The sequence below is a fragment of the Centruroides sculpturatus genome, unplaced genomic scaffold, assembly GCF_000671375.1.
Source record: "Centruroides sculpturatus isolate CEXI.00-Female unplaced genomic scaffold, Cexi_2.0 scaffold697, whole genome shotgun sequence".
Taxonomy (NCBI): Eukaryota; Metazoa; Arthropoda; class Arachnida; order Scorpiones; family Buthidae; genus Centruroides; species Centruroides sculpturatus.
In genome coordinates, this window is record NW_019385326.1 from 79,638 (window position 1) to 100,373 (window position 20,736).

The following is a 20,736-nucleotide window of genomic DNA, read 5'->3' on the forward strand; positions in this document are numbered from 1 at the left end:
ATACCAATTAACTCTTTAGATTTGCATCTTACTCCAGTTTAGGATACTTTTAATGTATAAGATATTCGATTTAACGAATTTTCGAAAATAGCGGACACTTCTCCCAATTAGTCCGTTAAATCGGGGTCTACTGTATTAAATTTAAAACCGATTTACTCTTTCCTACTTTATTCTATTTTAAACATTTTTAATATATTAAAAACAATATTCTAATTTAATAATTATCGATTATATTAAAGGATAAAATTGATTTTTAGATGTTATTGTAATTTTGTTCACAGTCAATTGACTGAATAAAACACTTTTCTTTCTTCTAAACTATATATTTAATTTTCATTAAATATAATTTATCTACTTCCCATTTGTTAAAATGTTTATTGCATTTAATAATATGCTTAATAATGCTATTTGTGGATTAATACAATAATAAAATAGAAAAAAATACAACGTTATTTTTTCGCACATTCATGTGTTATAAAGAATGATTCAGATGAATTTTTTTCAAAGTCATATGATTCACCATTTCAGATAATTGGTGTACAATTAAAGAAGTTTGCTGCAATTCAGTATTTGAATAAGGATAAGGAATAATTGAAAATTAAATAGAAAAGAGTTGAGGAAAAAAACAAAAGAAATGAATATTTCTCCTTCAAACAATTGTCAATCAAATCAAAATGATTCTGTAAAATGGAATTTTAAAGATTTCATTCCACGATTACGTTCCGGTTCAACTTATGATGAATTTAAGTAAGTACAAAATTTTTAACTGTAACATACCGGTATTTTTATTGAGCCACAATTTTAAAAAATTGTAGACCTATAAATTCTTACTGTCTGCTTGTCCTTTCTTAATCCCGAGAATGATGTTAGATAGATGAAAGTCTTGACTGGATATAGAAAGCTTTGGGGTAGGAGGCCCCAATTAATTTCACCCATTTTTCAATCAATTTATATTAATTTAATTTATTTAATTATGATTTAATCATTATTTTATCGTAAATAGTAAGTTAAATTACGACGAGCTTCGTGAATTACAGATACAATATGTCATAAATCTGTCGTATTTAACGATATTGCGAGAATACGACGTTGTAACTAACGACACTTTCCTGAATCCGGGCCTTAGTTTTGAGAGTAGAGATATTCTAAAAAAGTTTTTAAAGATAGTTTTTAAAAATATTGTAAATGCCGAAAATGATTAAAATTTTCATTATGTCGGAAGCACCTCAGATATGACACAGGATCTCTCTATTTGTCCACGCCCTCAAACTTTAATCACCAAAATTTAACAGCATCTGTGCCCTTTAAACACAAGTTACCATGCCAAATTTCGTTTCTTAATTTTTACCTAATTCTTAAATATTAAAGGAAATACACCCCAACACACAGACACTTACATATACACGGAATTTTTTGCCGATTTTTTGGATTTAGTGGTCTCAAAACGTCGAGATTCGAATAAAAATCCCGCAGAGTCAAACTTGACACGATTCCAATAATTTCCCATGTTATGTATACATAAAAATGGAGAAAGTAATCACTGTGTAATTCATAGAAATGAAATTAATATATTGTTTATTTCTTCTAAAACAGAGATATTATCAAACGAGCGAATAATTGGCTTCAAAAGAATCCGTCACACGAAGTGAAAACATGTGAAACTGTAAGGTTTAAATCTGTACCACGTAAAGTTTCGACTGAACGCATGAATTATTATGAATATTTTGATAATACAACTTATACAACAGCCTTAAGGTAAATAAATATAAAAATTTTATTCACGTATTTTTCTATAAGCAAAAATTTAAGTTAGTAATTTAAACTTTTAAATACTTTTATTGAATCATTTTACCAACAAATTAATTTCAAAATGTAAAGTATCCTTTATATTTAATTGTTATTAGATCCTTATTAAACATTTCTTTTTGTGTTAAGCTTTTGAAGTTTGTTTAGAAATATTAAATGAAACTGATCGAAGAGATTTAGTAATTGAATAACTTAGAATCATTTACAAAAAAATAAGCCACACTTTTTAACGAATTTAAGAATTCAAAGTCCTTTTCCGGGAGGAAAAGCGGGAAACATAAAAACTTTTCGCATGGTTCCACGTGGATATCGATGATATTTAACACATTTGGCCGTCTTCATTTGCAGGTCTAGTTGAACTTGTAATAGGTTGTAAATAGCTACCTCTAGTGCCCATGGGACGGAAAGCGTAAAAAAATGAAAATAACAGCAAATGTTTTATTTTTATTTATTTAAGCAATTAACAGCAATATACAGTAGGACCGCATTTAATCAGAGACAAAAGCTCATCTTCGTATTCTTTATTTACTTATTTACTATGCATTTCGGGCGCAATATTTTTGTGTAACTTGCACCCCTCTTCAGGTTTTACATTTCTATAAATTGGTAAATTCGATTATTACATTTGTTATTACGGTAAATTACAACAATTTTGGATATATTTACACAATAGTTAACTAACCTGTTTTATGTTTAGACATACATCTGCCCAGTGTATGTCTAAACATAAAACAGTTGATGTTGGTGTTGATGTTGTGTCCCCTAAGGCATTTTTAGACAGTTTTCCCCTTTTTTGTTTTCTTTCCCTTTAGCTCCGGGTGCAATAACACACGTTCCTCCCACTAAAGGGAGGAACGTGTTTTATTGCACCCGAAATGCATAGTAAATAAGTAAATAAAGAATGCGAAGATAAGCTTTTGTCTCTGATTAAATGAGGTCCAGGCAAAGAAAATAAAAAAAAAAACGGCGGTTATTTCTGTGGAATTAACCCATAAAGTTTCATCAATTTTTTGAGGAAATATTTTCTTTGAAAAATTGACCTTTTAAAAGAATATAAAGAAAACCGCACCACTGATATAATACATATCTATTACTCACAGGAGATATATTGTATTCTACAGTATAGAATTAACGATACTGTAAATTTTCACTGAGGGTCCACTCAGAATCAGAGGCATTAACGGTATGCTCAGTACTACTGGTGTTCCTTTCTCGGGATAAATAATGTATTTTTTGAAATTCACGAGCTTGCTCGCAAAGTCTGCTGAAAATTTCTATAAAACGGAAGTGCGTCGACAAAGTGAAAATCCTTGTCGCTTCATAAATTTGTCTACCTAACTTCTGCTGGTTCGGAATACTTTACGGAGAATACTCAAATGTCGGGCAACTTCATATACTTTAAGGCTGCTTCTGGCGCTTATCACACAAGTCATACGCGTTTGCCTAACTTACTCTGCAACTTTTTCCTTCAGTCTGGATGGCCACCAAACTCCGATTTGGGACAGATTTCAGTAATGTCATCTTTAACTTTCTTCAACTACAAATTTGATTTTCGTTAAGTTTCGAAAGTGTAGTACAACTGTCCTATTTTCGAGTTTCTCTGCAGCAAAGATGACTTATTTTATTAAGCTGTGTAAGAAACACGCTTATGTTTGTCTTCTGATAAAAAATCTGTTGTGACAAATCACACAAACGAAAAAGGAAGGCAAAAGAATTTGCATTCGATAGCAGCATTACGTCAGGGATGCAAAAGAGCAGTCTAAAAACTAGAGTATGACTATATTCAATCGTGGCTTATTTTCGTGTAAATATAGTATTTACCTCAAATTTTTGATGTTTCGTGTGGTGATCAGACGATTTTGTTTACTTATTCCATTACATTGCTCCTGAAGTTTGATCGAATAAGTAACCAAAGTTTATTATCGTAGACAACAATTGGAAAAGTCATTTCTACTTCATAAACAGTTATAATAGTTTATTTTCATAGCCATTTCTTCTTGAAACACCAGAGGATTCGGATCTCATGAAAATCCGTAGCGTTAAATATAGCCCTTGTATTATCCTTATATATCCAACGATGAACAAACCAATTCATATCTCTTTCTATCTGATGACAATACAAACAAATCCCTTCCTCTCTTTGTTTTCTAAAATCCTGTCTCCATGGACAATTTTATACAGTGTTAAGGGACAAAAGGGGAAAGAATTGGACTTTTTGTTCATCGTTGGAACAAAAATGTTGGACTGGAATTTGAAAAAATTGTATAACTATAAATTCCCACCGTCTGTCCGTCTTTCTTTAATCTCGAGAACAAAGTTAGAAAGCTGAACGTTGAGACTAAATACGGAAAGCTTGGAGACCGGAGACTCCGATTAACTATATACGAATTTCCGGACTGCCCCGGAAGTCACGTGATTTCAATTCAACAACTTTCTCCAGAACGGAGTTAGATGGATGACTCGATTGCAACTAAGGGAATCGAGTCATCCATCAGGTATGATGTACAGGGTCAAGATGTTACTAAAATTGAGGTCAGATACAAAAAGCTCAGTTTAAATAAATTGAAGTATGATTAAAAATACGAGATCGCTCGTTCACATATATGCTCGCATGTAACACTGTATAGTACATAAAAGTGAAACCCCAGTAAACAGAAAAACAGGGTGTTTGACATGCCTAATATTTTCGCGAAAAAGGAAATTTAAAGGAGAACACAAGGAGATTTAACAAGTTTATTACATAAAGCAAATTATTACATTAAAACAATCAAAAGACAGCAGAGAAATAATTTTTAGAATAACTTTTAATTGGGCTGCAATTTGAAAAATTTGTAGACCTATAAATATCCATTGTCCGTCCTTCCTTAATCTCGAGAACGGAGTTAGATAGATGAAAGCCAAGACCAGATATGTTAAGTTTAGGGGAAGGGCGCCAGATTAACTGTATACTTCTGGTTCGAACCGGAAGTATACAGTTAATGACTTCCGGTGACTTCCAAATAACGTGACTTCCGGTTCGCAACTTCCGTTGCGAACCGGAAGTCACGTTANGTTGATACGTAACCCATTCAGAAGGTGACGTCACCATCACTTCACAACAATTTTTATTTTTTTAAACAAACGCCATTATTGACATGTTTTTCATTATTCCGTAAATGAATAAAATAATGTAACTTTTAGTTAACTAAAAAGAGTGACGAAAGCTGAAACTAAAACCAAGAAAATATCATCGATAATCTCATTTATATGTCATACACACTGATCACAATGTTCAATGAAAGAGTATAAGGCTATTACTATCCTCACAATCCTCTTCAGTTCTTAAACATAATAAAAATATAATTAAGTAATTACAATATTATTTTATGATTCAAATTTTATTGATTTTTTTTAAACTTAGATTATGGTTTATTATTCGAGACACTCTGGACCAACGATCGCCTCAAAAAATTAATTATTATGCTTTAGTTCCAAAGAAGATAGGCGATCCACAGAATAAAGTTCCTGTATTTGAGAACTTAAGTCAATGTCTGGATAGATTTAACACATCTATTGCGACTAAAATTCCAGGTAATAATTTACTAAAAATAATTATAATATTATTTATATATTATATTTTTAAACCTGATTATTTTTTGTAACATTTATTATAAAATATTATTTTAAAAGTATCGGAATACTTTTACTTTTCACTAGAACTTCATCCCCGAGTGCAGCGCAGAATAGGCTTGCGACCTCGCATTAGATTATTAGAAAAATGCTAAATTATTTGTATACAAAACTATCAAGTTTGACTTAATATTATTTAAAATTTACATAAAATAATGTACTTGGGACATTTCTTCATTCTCTTTCATCTCAAATTTATTAAGAACATTTATTTTCCTCTTGTAACCATTTTATCAATAAGATAAAGCACCATAAAGTGTATTTGCTGCATATTTTTAAACACAAACAACAGAAAGCACTAATGTTTCCACGAAGAATAGCGATTATATGGAAAAAAATAGGGTACTCAGTTTGTCTTTGTAGAATACCAATATTTAGAAGTAAGAGTTGTAGTCTACGTTGTACAGTACGTGACTGCAAGTGCAAGAATCCTTGTACTTGTCGGCCACACATAAACGATCGCCTCCCTACACCCGTTTCTTGGATCGCTACTTGAATTCCATTAGACAGGTTCAATAGCGTCGTGGAGTATGGACATTGTCACTTTGAACCCCACTGTATCTCAAAAAAGGAAATTAAGACCCTTATTTTTCATCACAGTTTTGGATTCCTTGATTCAATTAATGGAAAATGGCAAAGTTTTATCAGAATCGGTCAATCAAATTTTGAGAACAGAACGCAGTTTTATCAGCCATTAGCTTACACTTATTAGCTTTACACGCATTAGCTTACACAGCCATTACTCCTCAAATGTAATAGTGTAGCGATGTAAAACATTCATTTTAATGTTGAAGAAAAACTCCGTTTTTATCTATGTATGCAACGAAAGGTAAGTAGTTGTGACGTGTATTTTACACGTCACAACTGCATTGCATTTAGTTGTTGTTTGTTAAGTTACGGCAAGGCATCGCTTGGGCGATCTGTCTAGGGGGAATGCCTTCCGATAGGTCTTTTTAAGGATAACTGGCCTCTATTGGGCCATTACAGACGTGGAGAAAACCCGGAAAACTCCACGTCGGCAGCCCGTCCTGGCGAGGCGCGAATCCACGACCGAACTCCCAGTGTTTAGGGAACGGAACCGTTTTGCCACTAGTGGGCCCCATAGCATTTAGAGCATGACTAACTTCGTTTACGACGAAGGAAAACGTACACGGTACAAGATGAGAGGTATAAAAGTACCACGTTCTGTGCCACACAAATAGAACGAAAGTACAGTAGAGCCTCGACTACAAATTTGATTTTCGTTAAGTTTCGAAAGTGTAGTACAACTGTCCTATTTTCGAGTTTCTCTGCAGCAAAGATGACTTATTTTATTAAGCTGTGTAAGAAACACGCTTATGTTTGTCTTCTGATAAAAAATCTGTTGTGACAAATCACACAAACGAAAAGGGAAGGCAAAAGAATTTGCATTCGATAGCAGCATTACGTCAGGGATGCAAAAGAGCAGTCTAAAAACTAGAGTATGACTATATTCAATCGTGGCTTATTTTCGTGTAAATATAGTATTTACCTCAAATTTTTGATGTTTCGTGTGGTGATCAGACGATTTTGTTTACTTATTCCATTACATTGCTCCTGAAGTTTGATCGAATAAGTAACCAAAGTTTATTATCGTAGACAACAATTGGAAAAGTCATTTCTACTTCATAAACAGTTATAATAGTTTATTTTCATAGCCATTTCTTCTTGAAACACCAGAGAATTCGGATCTCATGATGATCCGTAGCGTTAAATACAGCCCTTGTATTATCCTTATATATCCAACGATGAACAAACCAATTCATATCTCTTTCTATCTGATGACAATACAAACAAATCCCTTCCTCTCTTTGTTTTCTAAAATCCTGTCTCCATGGACAATTTTATACAGTGTTAAGGGACAAAAGGGGAAAGAATTGGACTTTTTGTTCATCGTTGGAACAAAAATGTTGGACTGGAATTTGAAAAAATTGTATAACTATAAATTCCCACCGTCTGTCCGTCTTTCTTTAATCTCGAGAACAAAGTTAGAAAGCTGAACGTTGAGACTAAATACGGAAAGCTTGGAGACCGGAGACTCCGATTAACTATATACGAATTTCCGGACTGCCCCGGAAGTCACGTGATTTCAATTCAACAACTTTCTCCAGAACGGAGTTAGATGGATGACTCGATTGCAACTAAGGGAATCGAGTCATCCATCAGGTATGATGTACAGGGTCAAGATGTTACTAAAATTGAGGTCAGATACAAAAAGCTCAGTTTAAATAAATTGAAGTATGATTAAAAATACGAGATCGCTCGTTCACATATAATGTACGCAACATAGGCGCACTCTAAAGTATTGTCAGACATGAGGTTGATACGTAACCCATTCAGAAGGTGACGTCACCATCACTTCACAACAATTTTTATTTTTTTAAACAAACGCCATTATTGACATGTTTTTCATTATTCCGTAAATGAATAAAATAATGTAACTTTTAGTTAACTAAAAAGAGTGACGAAAGCTGAAACTAAAACCAAGAAAATATCATCGATAATCTCATTTATATGTCATACACACTGATCACAATGTTCAATGAAAGAGTATAAGGCTATTACTATCCTCACAATCCTCTTCAGTTCTTAAACATAATAAAAATATAATTAAGTAATTACAATATTATTTTATGATTCAAATTTTATTGATTTTTTTTAAACTTAGATTATGGTTTATTATTCGAGACACTCTGGACCAACGATCGCCTCAAAAAATTAATTATTATGCTTTAGTTCCAAAGAAGATAGGCGATCCACAGAATAAAGTTCCTGTATTTGAGAACTTAAGTCAATGTCTGGATAGATTTAACACATCTATTGCGACTAAAATTCCAGGTAATAATTTACTAAAAATAATTATAATATTATTTATATATTATATTTTTAAACCTGATTATTTTTTGTAACATTTATTATAAAATATTATTTTAAAAGTATCGGAATACTTTTACTTTTCACTAGAACTTCATCCCCGAGTGCAGCGCAGAATAGGCTTGCGACCTCGCATTAGATTATTAGAAAAATGCTAAATTATTTGTATACAAAACTATCAAGTTTGACTTAATATTATTTAAAATTTACATAAAATAATGTACTTGGGACATTTCTTCATTCTCTTTCATCTCAAATTTATTAAGAACATTTATTTTCCTCTTGTAACCATTTTATCAATAAGATAAAGCACCATAAAGTGTATTTGCTGCATATTTTTAAACACAAACAACAGAAAGCACTAATGTTTCCACGAAGAATAGCGATTATATGGAAAAAAATAGGGTACTCAGTTTGTCTTTGTAGAATACCAATATTTAGAAGTAAGAGTTGTAGTCTACGTTGTACAGTACGTGACTGCAAGTGCAAGAATCCTTGTACTTGTCGGCCACACATAAACGATCGCCTCCCTACACCCGTTTCTTGGATCGCTACTTGAATTCCATTAGACAGGTTCAATAGCGTCGTGGAGTATGGACATTGTCACTTTGAACCCCACTGTATCTCAAAAAAGGAAATTAAGACCCTTATTTTTCATCGCAGTTTTGGATTCCTTGATTCAATTAATGGAAAATGGCAAAGTTTTATCAGAATCGGTCAATCAAATTTTGAGAACAGAACGCAGTTTTATCAGCCATTAGCTTACACTTATTAGCTTTACACGCATTAGCTTACACAGCCATTACTCCTCAAATGTAATAGTGTAGCGATGTAAAACATTCATTTTAATGTTGAAGAAAAACTCCGTTTTTATCTATGTATGCAACGAAAGGTAAGTAGTTGTGACGTGTATTTTACACGTCACAACTGCATTGCGTTTAGTTGTTGTTTGTTAAGTTACGGCAAGGCATCGCTTGGGCGATCTGTCTAGGGGGAATGCCTTCCGATAGGTCTTTTTAAGGATAACTGGCCTCTATTGGGCCATTACAGACGTGGAGAAAACCCGGAAAACTCCACGTCGGCAGCCCGTCCTGGCGAGGCGCGAATCCACGACCGAACTCCCAGTGTTTAGGGAACGGAACCGTTTTGCCACTAGTGGGCCCCATAGCATTTAGAGCATGACTAACTTCGTTTACGACGAAGGAAAACGTACACGGTACAAGATGAGAGGTATAAAAGTACCACGTTCTGTGCCACACAAATAGAACGAAAGTACAGTAGAGCCTCGAAAACTCGGCCTAATGTGGACCGAAGGGTGGCCGAGTTTGTGAAAATGCCGGGTTATCGGGAATGGGGTTAAAAAAAATAAGTACGAGTGTTTCCTCAGAAAATACTGTACTGTATTTGTATGTATTGTTTACTTGAGAATACAACAGAGAATAAACTGCCCAAATACCCTTAAACAAAGGAAAAGTACGTCCTTTATGAAGGCATAGAGCCTTTACTACATGAAAATGAAAATTAATGAATACACTGTGTACAGTAATTTACCTGATAAAACAGACCCCAGAAAAATACTTTATGAGGCATAAAGCTGTCTATAATGAAAATTAATTATCTAAGGATTTTTTGCCCTGCCAGGGTGTGGCCGAGTTATCCGGAGTGCCGGGTTATCGAGTGCCGAGTTTTCGAGGCTCTACTGTATTACACTCCTGATACTTGGCTAGAAACAAAATTCTAATACATCTTTAACATTTAATTTGTAATATTTATATTAAAAGTAATTGTCGACCAGCAATTAGTAAAGAAAGAAGTACATTGAAACAATGCAAAACGCTCTATAACTAATGATAAAATATAAGAAATTGCTTAATTTTGAACATTTCTAAGACAATTTGTTTAACGTTTGGTAAATTAGATGTAGTTTATTTGTTTTACAATCGCAATATTCTTTAGGATGTAGCCGATAAGAAACAGAAAAACGCAGATAAATGTAAAGCCATATTTCAAATTTAGCAGAAAAGTTTATATTTTATGCTACAAGCTTAAATTAAACGGTCCAGATAATGGATTTCAATTTTCTAGTTTATCCTTTCCAATATTTTTTATACAGGAGACGAGAAAAAAAATCAATCTCGCCAATAAACAAAGCATTATATAGATCATGTTAGGTGAGCATGTTATATATAAAATTATATTAATTACATAAACTAACTTGCATAAAATAATTTGATAGAGATTTCAATTTTACTATTCTTAATGTTAAAAAATTGAAATGAAACTTTTTGTATTAGGAAGAATTCTTTCTGTTGAAACTCAAATAAGGAAAATATCAAGGAAAAACCATAACCCAGAACGTTTAATATTGAAAGGTACTCCCTTCTCCAAGCGTACAGCAGCGTTTGTATTTTTCATTCGAATATTTTATGAATACAGCGAAACAAAAGGAGAAGAAGAAATTGGTAAGTTTCCACACCTAAACTTTTATATAAATGATATTTAATACAGTAGAAGTTCATTAATCGATGCCCGATAATCTGAAAGTCCAGTAATCCAGCAACCTACTCAAAGTAACCAACATGCAGGGCCGGATTTGTACATTTTAAGCAAGCTCCAGTCTTGCATTATGACTATAACTTACAGCCTCAAATGTTACTTTTCCGACTGTTATATACTGTACAGGGTGAGTTTTTTTTATCGTGAAACAATAAAATAACTTAATTGGATCTCATTATTCTGGAAAAAAGTTTAGACAAAAGTTGTAAGGTTTCGAATGGGCAATCAATTGGTGACCTTGGATGTAACCTTGACCTTCTTGTGTTTCCCATTGAAAAAAATAGATCTGACCTTCAAGGTCTTTTGAAGGTCAGATCTATTTTTTTCAATGGGAAACACATTTTCTACCCCAGCAATGGAATCAGTGGAAAATTTCACAGTCAGCCATGACTTTGAATACCCGAATTTGATCTCTGGAGGTCAAATTCAGACCTCCCTAATAGCTTGGGAGGTCTGACCTCCCAAGCTCGATAATTTTAAGCGCGGTTCAACAAATGCGTTTTGAACAGTTCTTATAAAATTTTCCCCCAAAACCCAATATCTCATGTAATGGTGAGAAGTAAAATGACTCACCGAAAACAAGCACCCCAATAGTGAGAGGGAAAGCGGACTCACTGAAAATAAGCACCTTAAAGGGTGCAGAAACCAGTACGTCCACATCGTTACTCCTGGGTAGTGCTAAAAGTAGTGAATGCTTTTAAAGATCAAAATAATAAGATCATGAAAAAACAAATTTTACCTCCCTATCTATTCCAGTAATAAAAAGTATGGTTTCCCCGTTAGAAAAAGCTTTTAATTTTAACCTTAAAATAATCTTGACCTTTGACCTAGGCCTTATGGTAAAGGATATATCCGATTGTGAAATTTGTGGCTCTTTCCATTGCCGGGTCAAAAATGTGTATTCCCATTGAAAAAAACAAACTTGACCTTAAAATAACCTTGAAGGTCAAAATCAAGGTCACATCCAAGGTGACCAATTGATTGCTCCTTCAAAACCCTACAACATTTGTCTAAACTTTTTCCCGGAATAATGAGATCCAATCAAGTTATTTCATTGTCTCAAGATAAAAAACTCACCCAGTATAACAGATTGAAAGAATGGCAATCGGTCAAAAATTGACCCCTTCATATTTTTACATTTTTGGACTCAGGGGACAGTGAAATGTCTAGAAATGCAAAAAAAATTCACGGGTTTTTTCTGTATGTATGAATGTTAGTGTGTTTATGGGCTCGATTTTGTTCACCCTCTTGGAAGCTTAATAACTCCTGTGCTTTTTTTGTCGAAATTTTCTGAACTTCTGCATGGAGGTTTGTGTATTAAGGGAAATTAACGCTATTAAATTTCGGTGGTTAAATTAATTAAAGGTCGACGAGGCGGGAAGATAAAGGGAATTGTGTCATATCTCTAGTAGGGTTGGACTTAATGACAACTTACAAGTTTTTATAAAACCCATTCCTACCCTCAAAATCATGTTTTTTGCCAACAGAAGTTGCCGGGAAAATTAAACAACTCGTTGCATTGTTAATTAATAGAAGAGAAGACCTCATTATAAATTGTAGCCTAAGGATACAAGAAGTCCAGCCATAATCGTATGCATCAGGAAAATAAACATTATATCTGTGAATGTTGATTATATGCAATTACGATTAGGCTTTTCACTCAGCCTTAACACGGTATATTTATGCAATGTATTGTCTTCAAATTGTTTTAAGATAAGCATTCAGTAGCCTGCGCTAGTACAAAATGTACGGCAATGTCTTAACTAGGGTTTCTCATTTCCCGGTCTTTTGCTTGTCCCGGGATCCCGGGATAAAAGTGAACTGTTTCCCGGGATCCCGGGATAAAAGTGAACTGTTTCCCGGGATCCCGGGAAATCCCGGGATAGAATTAATTATTTTTAAGGTATACAAAATATCTTGAAATCAAATGATATAATTATTTTCCATTTTTTAAAGTAATTTTAAAGTTCTGTAACCTCCAAAATCATATTAATAATGCTGTGTAAGGTCTATAGGCCTATAATAAAAATTACCTTTAAATAACGTAGAAATTTTCACAAATAGAAAAAAATTAATTAAAGTTTGCTGGAAACTGCATACAACAACAACAAAAAAAATGTTTTGAATTGAGTTAAAAATTAAAAAAATGAACTTCTAATTTAGAAGGTAATTTTCGTTTTTTAAATAAAATATAATACAAAATATTGCAAACTTTTATAAGATTTTAAAAAGCAAAGATGGTCAATACTCCGATAACTCACTCTAATTCTTATTTTAGTAATGAAAAGTCTTGCCACCGAGAATGCCCTTTCCGATTCAATTGATGTGATTGGAATAGTGTTTAATGCATTTAAGAGAAGACAGATATTATGTGTTTTTTCACCTGTAGCCTGGAAGATTTCGAGTTCGTTTTCGAGATTGTAGTACTTCTTTCGCTCTCTAGTATTCTTGATTTGTCTACCTTGGCTGCTTTAATAGCGGCATCAAGCTTAGAGCTCGATAATTCGGCAATTCATTTGGCTTTAATAATCAGGTTTATGAAGAAAAACTTCATACTTGCAGACTTTGTACTCGTTTGTATCCTTGCCCAATTTGCACAATCTGGCGTCAGGCATTTATTGAAGCTACTGGGCATGGTTAAAACTCAAGACAGCGTAAGCACAATTATTCCAGATATTACAGGTTCCGACAAGTAAAGAATTTTTATAGTCCTGCCACAAATAAGCTATATATTGATTATTGACCATTTGTGACATGCTATAACGAGCAAAAATTAAAAAAAACTAATAGGTAGATTTAAAATTAATAAATACAAATGTATTCTGACAGTGAATGAGTTAATTATGCTTTCTATTTGCAAAATTCCTCAACCATAACGCAAAATAAGAAAAAAAAGTGAATTTTTAAGAAATTTGCGGGATTTCCCGGGATAAGAAAAATTTCCCGGGATATTTCCCGGGTTAAAAAAACAACCGGGATCCCGGAATCCCGTTTGAGAAACCCTAGTCTTAACATATTCGGATCGTACAGTACATAACTTACGGAATTTTGCGAAAATACTATATAAAAAGTATGGAATGTTCGATAATCTGGCGCCATCGTAGACTTGTATAATACGGATTAACAAACTTTTACTGTAATAATAGGACGAAGCTTTTGTTACTTTAGTGATTTCATTATAATTGATGAGAGGATTTGTATTTAATTTGGATAGATTTTTATGTGGTTTTTACTGTATTAAATTACGCGAATTTCAAAGTAATGCTAACCAAAGTTTAAATGTACTAGTATTAAACTAACTTGTTACTTAAATTCATCGATTTAGAAAGTTGTAAAATATATAATTCATTTACATTTTTAGCAATAAATCTCACGCGTATATTAAAAATTAATAGAACAATAATAATTCAAACAGGTATTGCTGATTTTGTTCCTAAGAAGATAGAAACAAAAGGGACACAAGGATCAACAGCATATGAACCTTTTCATCAGTTAGTACATAAAGCATCTCAGTGGTATGCAGAACAAAGATATATTCGATTTTGCAATGCCCAAACTTTGCATTTAAAGTTGAAGAACGGTAAGTTGTTGTTTTGTTTTAAAAATTTTTAAATTTCTGTGTAATGAGTATAAAGCTTAATAAACGGCTAAATAATCATACTAGAACATACTTTTAAGAATAACAATGCTTAGGAATAACCCATATTTATTTAGAAAATCATTTTATTTTTTGAGCGGTGTTCTTCATAAGTCAGAATGTGTTTAGTCTGTAATTGAAGTACAAGGCAACCGCATGTCCACTAAACATGACTTTTTTGAAAATACAATCTGTTTCGAAATGGTAGAGCCACAGTGAAGTAATGATATTAATAATATAATAAGAAGTATATAGTATAACTGATTTTCATGCAGACACAATGTGTTTTGATGTCACTTAGTGGATGAATAAACAGCTTCATAATTAACATATAATTAGTCACCCATTAGCTCAAATGGCCTAACTGGCTTCCAATTTCTTGTCATTTTGTCACACGAACAGTCATTTCTTCCCCTTCGTATTTGTTTGCGAAGGACATTAAAAAACAACAAAAAGGATTGATTATTTGTTTATTATGATATAGTGTAATAATAGTTTTATCAGAAAACAGTAAAAATAAAAATATATATCGTATAAGTTTTAATAATGTTGTATAGAATATATTTGTCCCAAAATGATAGCGATATCCGTGCTTCATCGGTTAAATTGCAATTAATATGCAGAATAGCACACAGTTTAGAATAAAATACAGGACAGTAGGAGATTTCTGCAAAATACAGTTTTCGAATACATTATAAATTAAAGATTTTTTTCAAAAAAATTACATTAATTGTATGAAGGATATGGAACAAAAAAGTCATCTGGAAGACCCCGTGCATTGAATTCTCATCAAAAATAGTAATTTTCAGATAAATTAGCAATTCTACAATGAATCTGAGGTAAATTACATCTCATCTAGCCATAACTGTGTCAAAATCAAGTATACGGAGTTATCTAATTATCTACAAAATAAGAAAATGAAAAAAAATTCCCACTTAATAAGATCCTCAAAGACATACCTTTAAGCGGATTAAATATCACTTGCAACAAGTTATAAGGAGTGATGGGAAGAAATTCAACACGGATGAACCATACGGCGGGAGTAGCTATTACCATAGTATTAGGAAAAAGAATTAAATACTTATTATATAAAATTAAAATAAGTTAGGCGTAAATAAAAAAGGAGTAAAACTAATAAAAATAATACGATTAAAAAATTTTTATTCTGTAGATTTACATAAAAATGTCATTTAATTAAGTGTTAAGCCCGTAAGTGACAATAAAACTCTTTATATTCGCCCTTGGGTACCCGAGTTTCTTTTAAATTATACCCACAATGTGTTCGACCGGAACCACAATAGGTGCAGCATATCCGGAACAGGCTACTCGTGAAAAGTTTTCGGAGTTTCTCGCTCCAAAAATTTTTCACCCCAGATATCCCAGAGCGATAAGTTATATCTATAAGACATTTTTGGGTTCCTACACTACTAGAACACGCTGTAAAAATATCGCTACTACTTCGTGCAACATCCTACTTATCGAAACAAGATAAATACTACAATACTATACTGATGATAATTACCGTCCGTTACAATATTAATTTAATATAAGAAAGATTATATTAATTTAATATATAATATTAAATTATTATAAGACTATAAAGGCCCACCAGTTGCCAAGCGGTTCCTGTCGTAGGTTCGAGCCTCGCCAGGACGTGCTGACCACGTGGAATTTTCCGGGTTTTCTCCACGTCTGTAATTGAATAGGGCCAGTTACTTTTAAAAAGACTTCCCGGAAGGCATCGCCCGAGTCATGCGTTGCCGTAACTAAACAAGGCTATAAAAAACGATGCCAAATTAGTGAGGATGCCTCATCAATAAATGAACCTCATCATTTATATAAGCAATTCTATAAGTAAATATCATTTATAGTATAAAAATAATTATCTAATTTATAAGTTTTTTTATATATAGGTATATTATTTTAATTAATTTATTTGAATATAACATTTAAATTTCTTCCTAAAAATAATATAGGTCGTATTGATACACAGACTTTCTGTCACAGGGTAAATAAATATAAAAAGAACGATTATATAAAAATATTACGAGTGGTTTTCATAAAACTTCCTGAAGTAGCTAACGTTTCATCTCCTCTTCGTTTAACATGCAAAACCATTTATCCTTATCGATTACGTAAAGGAGCATTTGTTTATAAGTACGAAAAATTAACAGCAGTAAAAGAAAGATTACAGAAATGGTTGCAATTAACAGGTAATATTTGATGAATTTTTCATGATATATTTAAATTTGGAATTTTTCAATATTAATTGAAATATCTATTACCGCATTAGGTGCTCGAGTATTCAATATAGAAACATCTGCAATCAGAATTAAACTTGGAGAATGTAGAAACGAGATCAACACAAATATTACATTTCATCGTACTTGCTTCAAAGCAGGATGGATATATGTTTTCAGGCTATATTTAGAAGGCAATTATGAGGAACCTTCGGAGGATTTAATGCCACCGATTCCAGTCGTTCATAATTGTTGCACTATTTCATGAATTACATTAAAAATTAAATTAGAAGAAATTTTTGGTTAAAAGTAATAAATATAAACGATTTTTGAATTCGGTTCATATTGTCCTTTAATTCTGTCTTATTGGGCTGCAATTTGAAAAAATTGTTGACCTATAAATTCCCTATGCCTGTCTGTCTGTCTGTCTTTCTTTAATCTCGAAAATGAAATTAAAGATAAATGTGGAAAGCGTAGGAGACAGGAAACCCTGAATAACTATATATGAACTTCCGTTTTGAGCTGGAAGTTGCGTTTTTTCAATTCAAAGCTTTCCCCGAAAGGAGTTAAACAGGTGACCAGCACGACTCTATTGCTAACAGGAAAAATATGATATACAGGCCAAAACATTACTAATTTGAGGCGGAGAGCATATATTCTAAATTAAATTAATAAATATTTGACTAAAAATTGCTTCACTGCATTGTGATGATATCACAATAAATAATTGCTCGCGTGAATTTACTTTTTTAATGGTTGAATTACTATTAAATTTATTAACTCATTTATATCGTACGATATTTATAAATTGACTAAACACCGCTCTAAATCTAATACTTTAATAAATACAGTAAAAGTTTGCTAATTTCGCACTAGATAATCTGGTAGCCCGATAACTAACCGATAATCTGAAATTGTCCGATAATAATTCGACTGCTACCAGTAGTATTCCGCACATATGTAGCTTTTGTAAATAGTATGTATACAGTTCATGTCTATAAATTAATATTACATGCACACGAATCGTTGTGAATGTTGAATATGGGCAATAATACGATCTTGAATGGTGTTCGATCAATCTTAACACAATATAGTCATCCGCTGTATCATCTTACTTGTTAGACTGATTAAAGAGTACGCATACAAAACTCTGAAGCATACAAAATGTACAACAATGTCTTCATGTGTTCAGATCGCATATAATATTGCAAAAACGACCGGAATCATGCATCTAAGAGATCAAAAGGGAGTGCTTAATTAACAAACTTCTACTGTACTGTACACTGTAACTAATGATTACGCAGCCATCTTTCGTTGTCATTTACTAATAGCCAATATCTACTAGGCACTTTTCAAACTTAAAATATATTCGGTAAAATGTTTTACTTAAAAAATTTTTCACCTCAACACTTTTACAAAAAATTGCACCATTGCATAACTTAAAATTTTGGCTTTTAATTCAAATTTAATACATTTTGGCTCTAGTATTTTCAAATCTATTAGAGATTTTTGCAGTCTTTATGCAAATTATCAGAATTCATATTTGTATATTACTACTTATTATACATAGGCCTGATTTACCTTATAATTCAAGTAAATGTAATAATTCGTAATTGCAGGAAATGTGATAAAATTTTACATATTCCTTAGATTAAAATAAACGTGTTTAAACTAACGTTATGTTTCCGACGAGATATCAAACTGATGCCTTTCTTTTGTTTGTTAACAAAACCACGGTGCGTATTTTAAAAATTATTGATAGCAATTGACTCGTTGGAATGTTGTTTCTCAATTCATAAACATGTAAGAGTCAATTTCAGTTATTCGTGTTGTGACTTTTGTCCTTCTAGTTCTTTATTATGACCCACTATGCGACGTATTGAAACTGGCGTTCGTACCTTGTACCAGCATTGTGTACAATGTGTAAAGTTTGGAAGAGGTTTATGTTAAAGGACAGTTAAATAACTCAAGAGTCTGTAATGTAGAATTGGATAGCACTAACGCCTTCTTTAACAGGATAGATCGGTTTACTTTTGTTTTCCAATAACATCACATTCTAGCGATTCAGCAGCCAGGGGGCGCCGCTAGCTGTTTGATCGCCCGTGTGCAATATCGATTATGCCGCCCCCTATTTAACTACGACTACCTACGCTGAGCTTGCCAGAAAGGCTCTTTAGAATTGTCTCATAAAGGTGGGAAAAAAAGAAAAGAAATACTTTACAAAGGAAAACTATTTATTATTACTAAGTTATTTTTGTTTAGTTAAGTGTAAAACCATATAAATATTTATCTACAGAAATTGAACTCTTCTTGCCTTTATGTTTGCGAAATCTGCTATCAATTTTCTTGTATCCAAGCTGTCTAAGATTTCATGTTCAATTGAAACTATAGCTATAAACTAAATTACTTAGTCTTTGCTGATGCATTGTTGATCTTAAATTAATTAATTAAATATTTTTTTATAATTTTTAACTTTGAAAAGGACCTTTCACCAAATGCAACTGAAACCGGCAATGTAAGTAATATTCTTAGTGCTATTGCTGTGTTCGGAAATGTTGAAATTAAGTCATTAGTAAAAAGATATTGTAATAGGGTTTGTGGATCATTAGACTGGTTTTCTGGAAAATGCAACTTTAAAGTATTGATTTCATTAAACAAATCAATACCGTCAATGTCTGTTTCACTACTTGAATCGTCTTTAAGCTTCAGATTTAAATCCTAACCAAGTTAAAATATCATTAATTATACTTAGACCCATGTCAGAAGAATTATTAACAAAATAATTGCAATTTGATATGCGATAGAACTGTTCGAATGCGTACAAGTACAAATTGAGAAGGAAGCTCTGTGGGGATTCCCTATTTTCGCCAGTCCTGTCAACTTCTGTCATAGAGCACGACTATGGGTACTTGGCTTTCGGGCGCCGCCGGATGGTTCAACCTGCCGACAGACGTTTCGCATTGCATCTTAATTCTGATAAATACCAATAGAGGCGCTGTTAACGCTATAATATAAATAAGAATATAGTAATTGCGCGCCGGTCGGATTTTTTCTCCATGCGAAGACATTTCTTATGCTATAAGTAGGGTGGGTATTATGACAATGACTTTGAATATTACGTGACCGATCGCTCGATTTGCCGCCCCCCTGGACGTGCCGCCCGCGTGCGGTGCACATCTTGCACGCCCGCTTACGGCGGGCCTGTCAGCAGCCAATAATCCTGTGGTTCCTTCTTAGTCTTGGCTTTTTTCACATCGTTCACTAACTTCTGGTAAGTACTTCGGTTAGGATAACACTTTTTTTGCAGCATTCACTCGCACTTTAGACAGTTCATCGTAGAAGCGTCGTTGCATGTCAACATGCCATGATTTCTTCTCAGACACTACACCTTGCTCTTCCATTTTTGTACAATACAGTATGGACTATTTTTTAGTCTTTGCTAAACAAATTAACAAATTATGCTAACAATTAATATTTTTTATTAATTGTTTTAATTATAGAAATATCAATTTGTCATTATTTGGCGGCAATTTTCAAATTGCAGACCTGTACATTCCCACTTTCGTCCGTTTGTCCTCCTTAATCTCGAGACAGAGTTTGATAGATAAAAATCGAGATCAGATATGGAAAACTTAGGGGACGAAGACCCCGATTAACTATACTGTATACAAACCAGGGCTGTGGAGTCGCGTAAAAATCTACCGACTCCAACTCCGACTCCCGACTAGGGGCAGACTTGTTACCGAAAGAGACCCGGAAATTCTGATGTCATCACGTGACCTCAGAATAAAATATTCAATAAATAGAGTTGTAATAAAGATAGAGCGTAGAAACTTTTTATTCCAAAGCTAAAAGACTTCTCTAAGTAATATATAAATATGTATTCGATAATTTTTACTTTTCCGGCTGTTATATATAACAGAGGAAAAGTGTAGC

General features: G+C 32.9%; 2 protein-coding genes across 3 annotated transcripts; both read left to right on the forward strand.

Moving 5' to 3' along the window:
* The first annotated feature begins 550 nt into the window (after positions 1-550).
* LOC111637689 lies at positions 551-5,570 on the forward strand. Its single transcript, XM_023383260.1, has 4 exons — positions 551-747; positions 1,594-1,755; positions 5,207-5,376; positions 5,476-5,570. Exons 1-4 carry the CDS (start codon positions 635-637, stop codon positions 5,568-5,570), a joined length of 540 nt encoding a protein of 179 aa, XP_023239028.1. The 5' UTR covers positions 551-634.
* A 2,341-nt stretch (positions 5,571-7,911) lies between these two features.
* LOC111637686 lies at positions 7,912-17,120 on the forward strand. Of its 2 annotated transcripts, none has more exons than XM_023383257.1 (6): positions 7,912-8,043; positions 8,162-8,331; positions 10,662-10,829; positions 14,339-14,503; positions 16,537-16,773; positions 16,854-17,120. In XM_023383257.1, the coding sequence occupies exons 1-6, from the start codon at positions 8,036-8,038 to the stop codon at positions 17,066-17,068; spliced, it is 963 nt and encodes a 320-aa protein (XP_023239025.1). In that variant the 5' UTR covers positions 7,912-8,035; the 3' UTR covers positions 17,069-17,120. The 2 variants fall into 2 exon arrangements, with proteins under 2 accessions (XP_023239025.1, XP_023239026.1); XM_023383258.1 differs by lacking the exon at positions 7,912-8,043 and adding an exon at positions 10,481-10,538 and having other exon boundaries at positions 8,218-8,331.
* Positions 17,121-20,736: the final 3,616 nt, after the last annotated feature.

What these genes read in the sequence shown, in the direction of transcription:
- LOC111637689 (XM_023383260.1), top strand. Translation starts at nt 635, where the DNA reads ATGAATATTTCTCCTTCAAACAATTGTCAATCAAATCAAAATGATTCT. An exon ending in TCAACTTATGATGAATTTAA is followed by an intron (nt 748 to 1,593) that starts GTAAGTACAAAA and finishes CTTCTAAAACAG; the next exon opens with AGATATTATCAAACGAGCGA. An exon ending in TATTGCGACTAAAATTCCAG is followed by an intron (nt 5,377 to 5,475) that starts GTAATAATTTAC and finishes TTATTTTAAAAG; the next exon opens with TATCGGAATACTTTTACTTT.
- LOC111637686 (XM_023383257.1), top strand. An exon ending in GCATTTAAAGTTGAAGAACG is followed by an intron (nt 14,504 to 16,536) that starts GTAAGTTGTTGT and finishes AAAATAATATAG; the next exon opens with GTCGTATTGATACACAGACT. An exon ending in GAAATGGTTGCAATTAACAG is followed by an intron (nt 16,774 to 16,853) that starts GTAATATTTGAT and finishes TTACCGCATTAG; the next exon opens with GTGCTCGAGTATTCAATATA.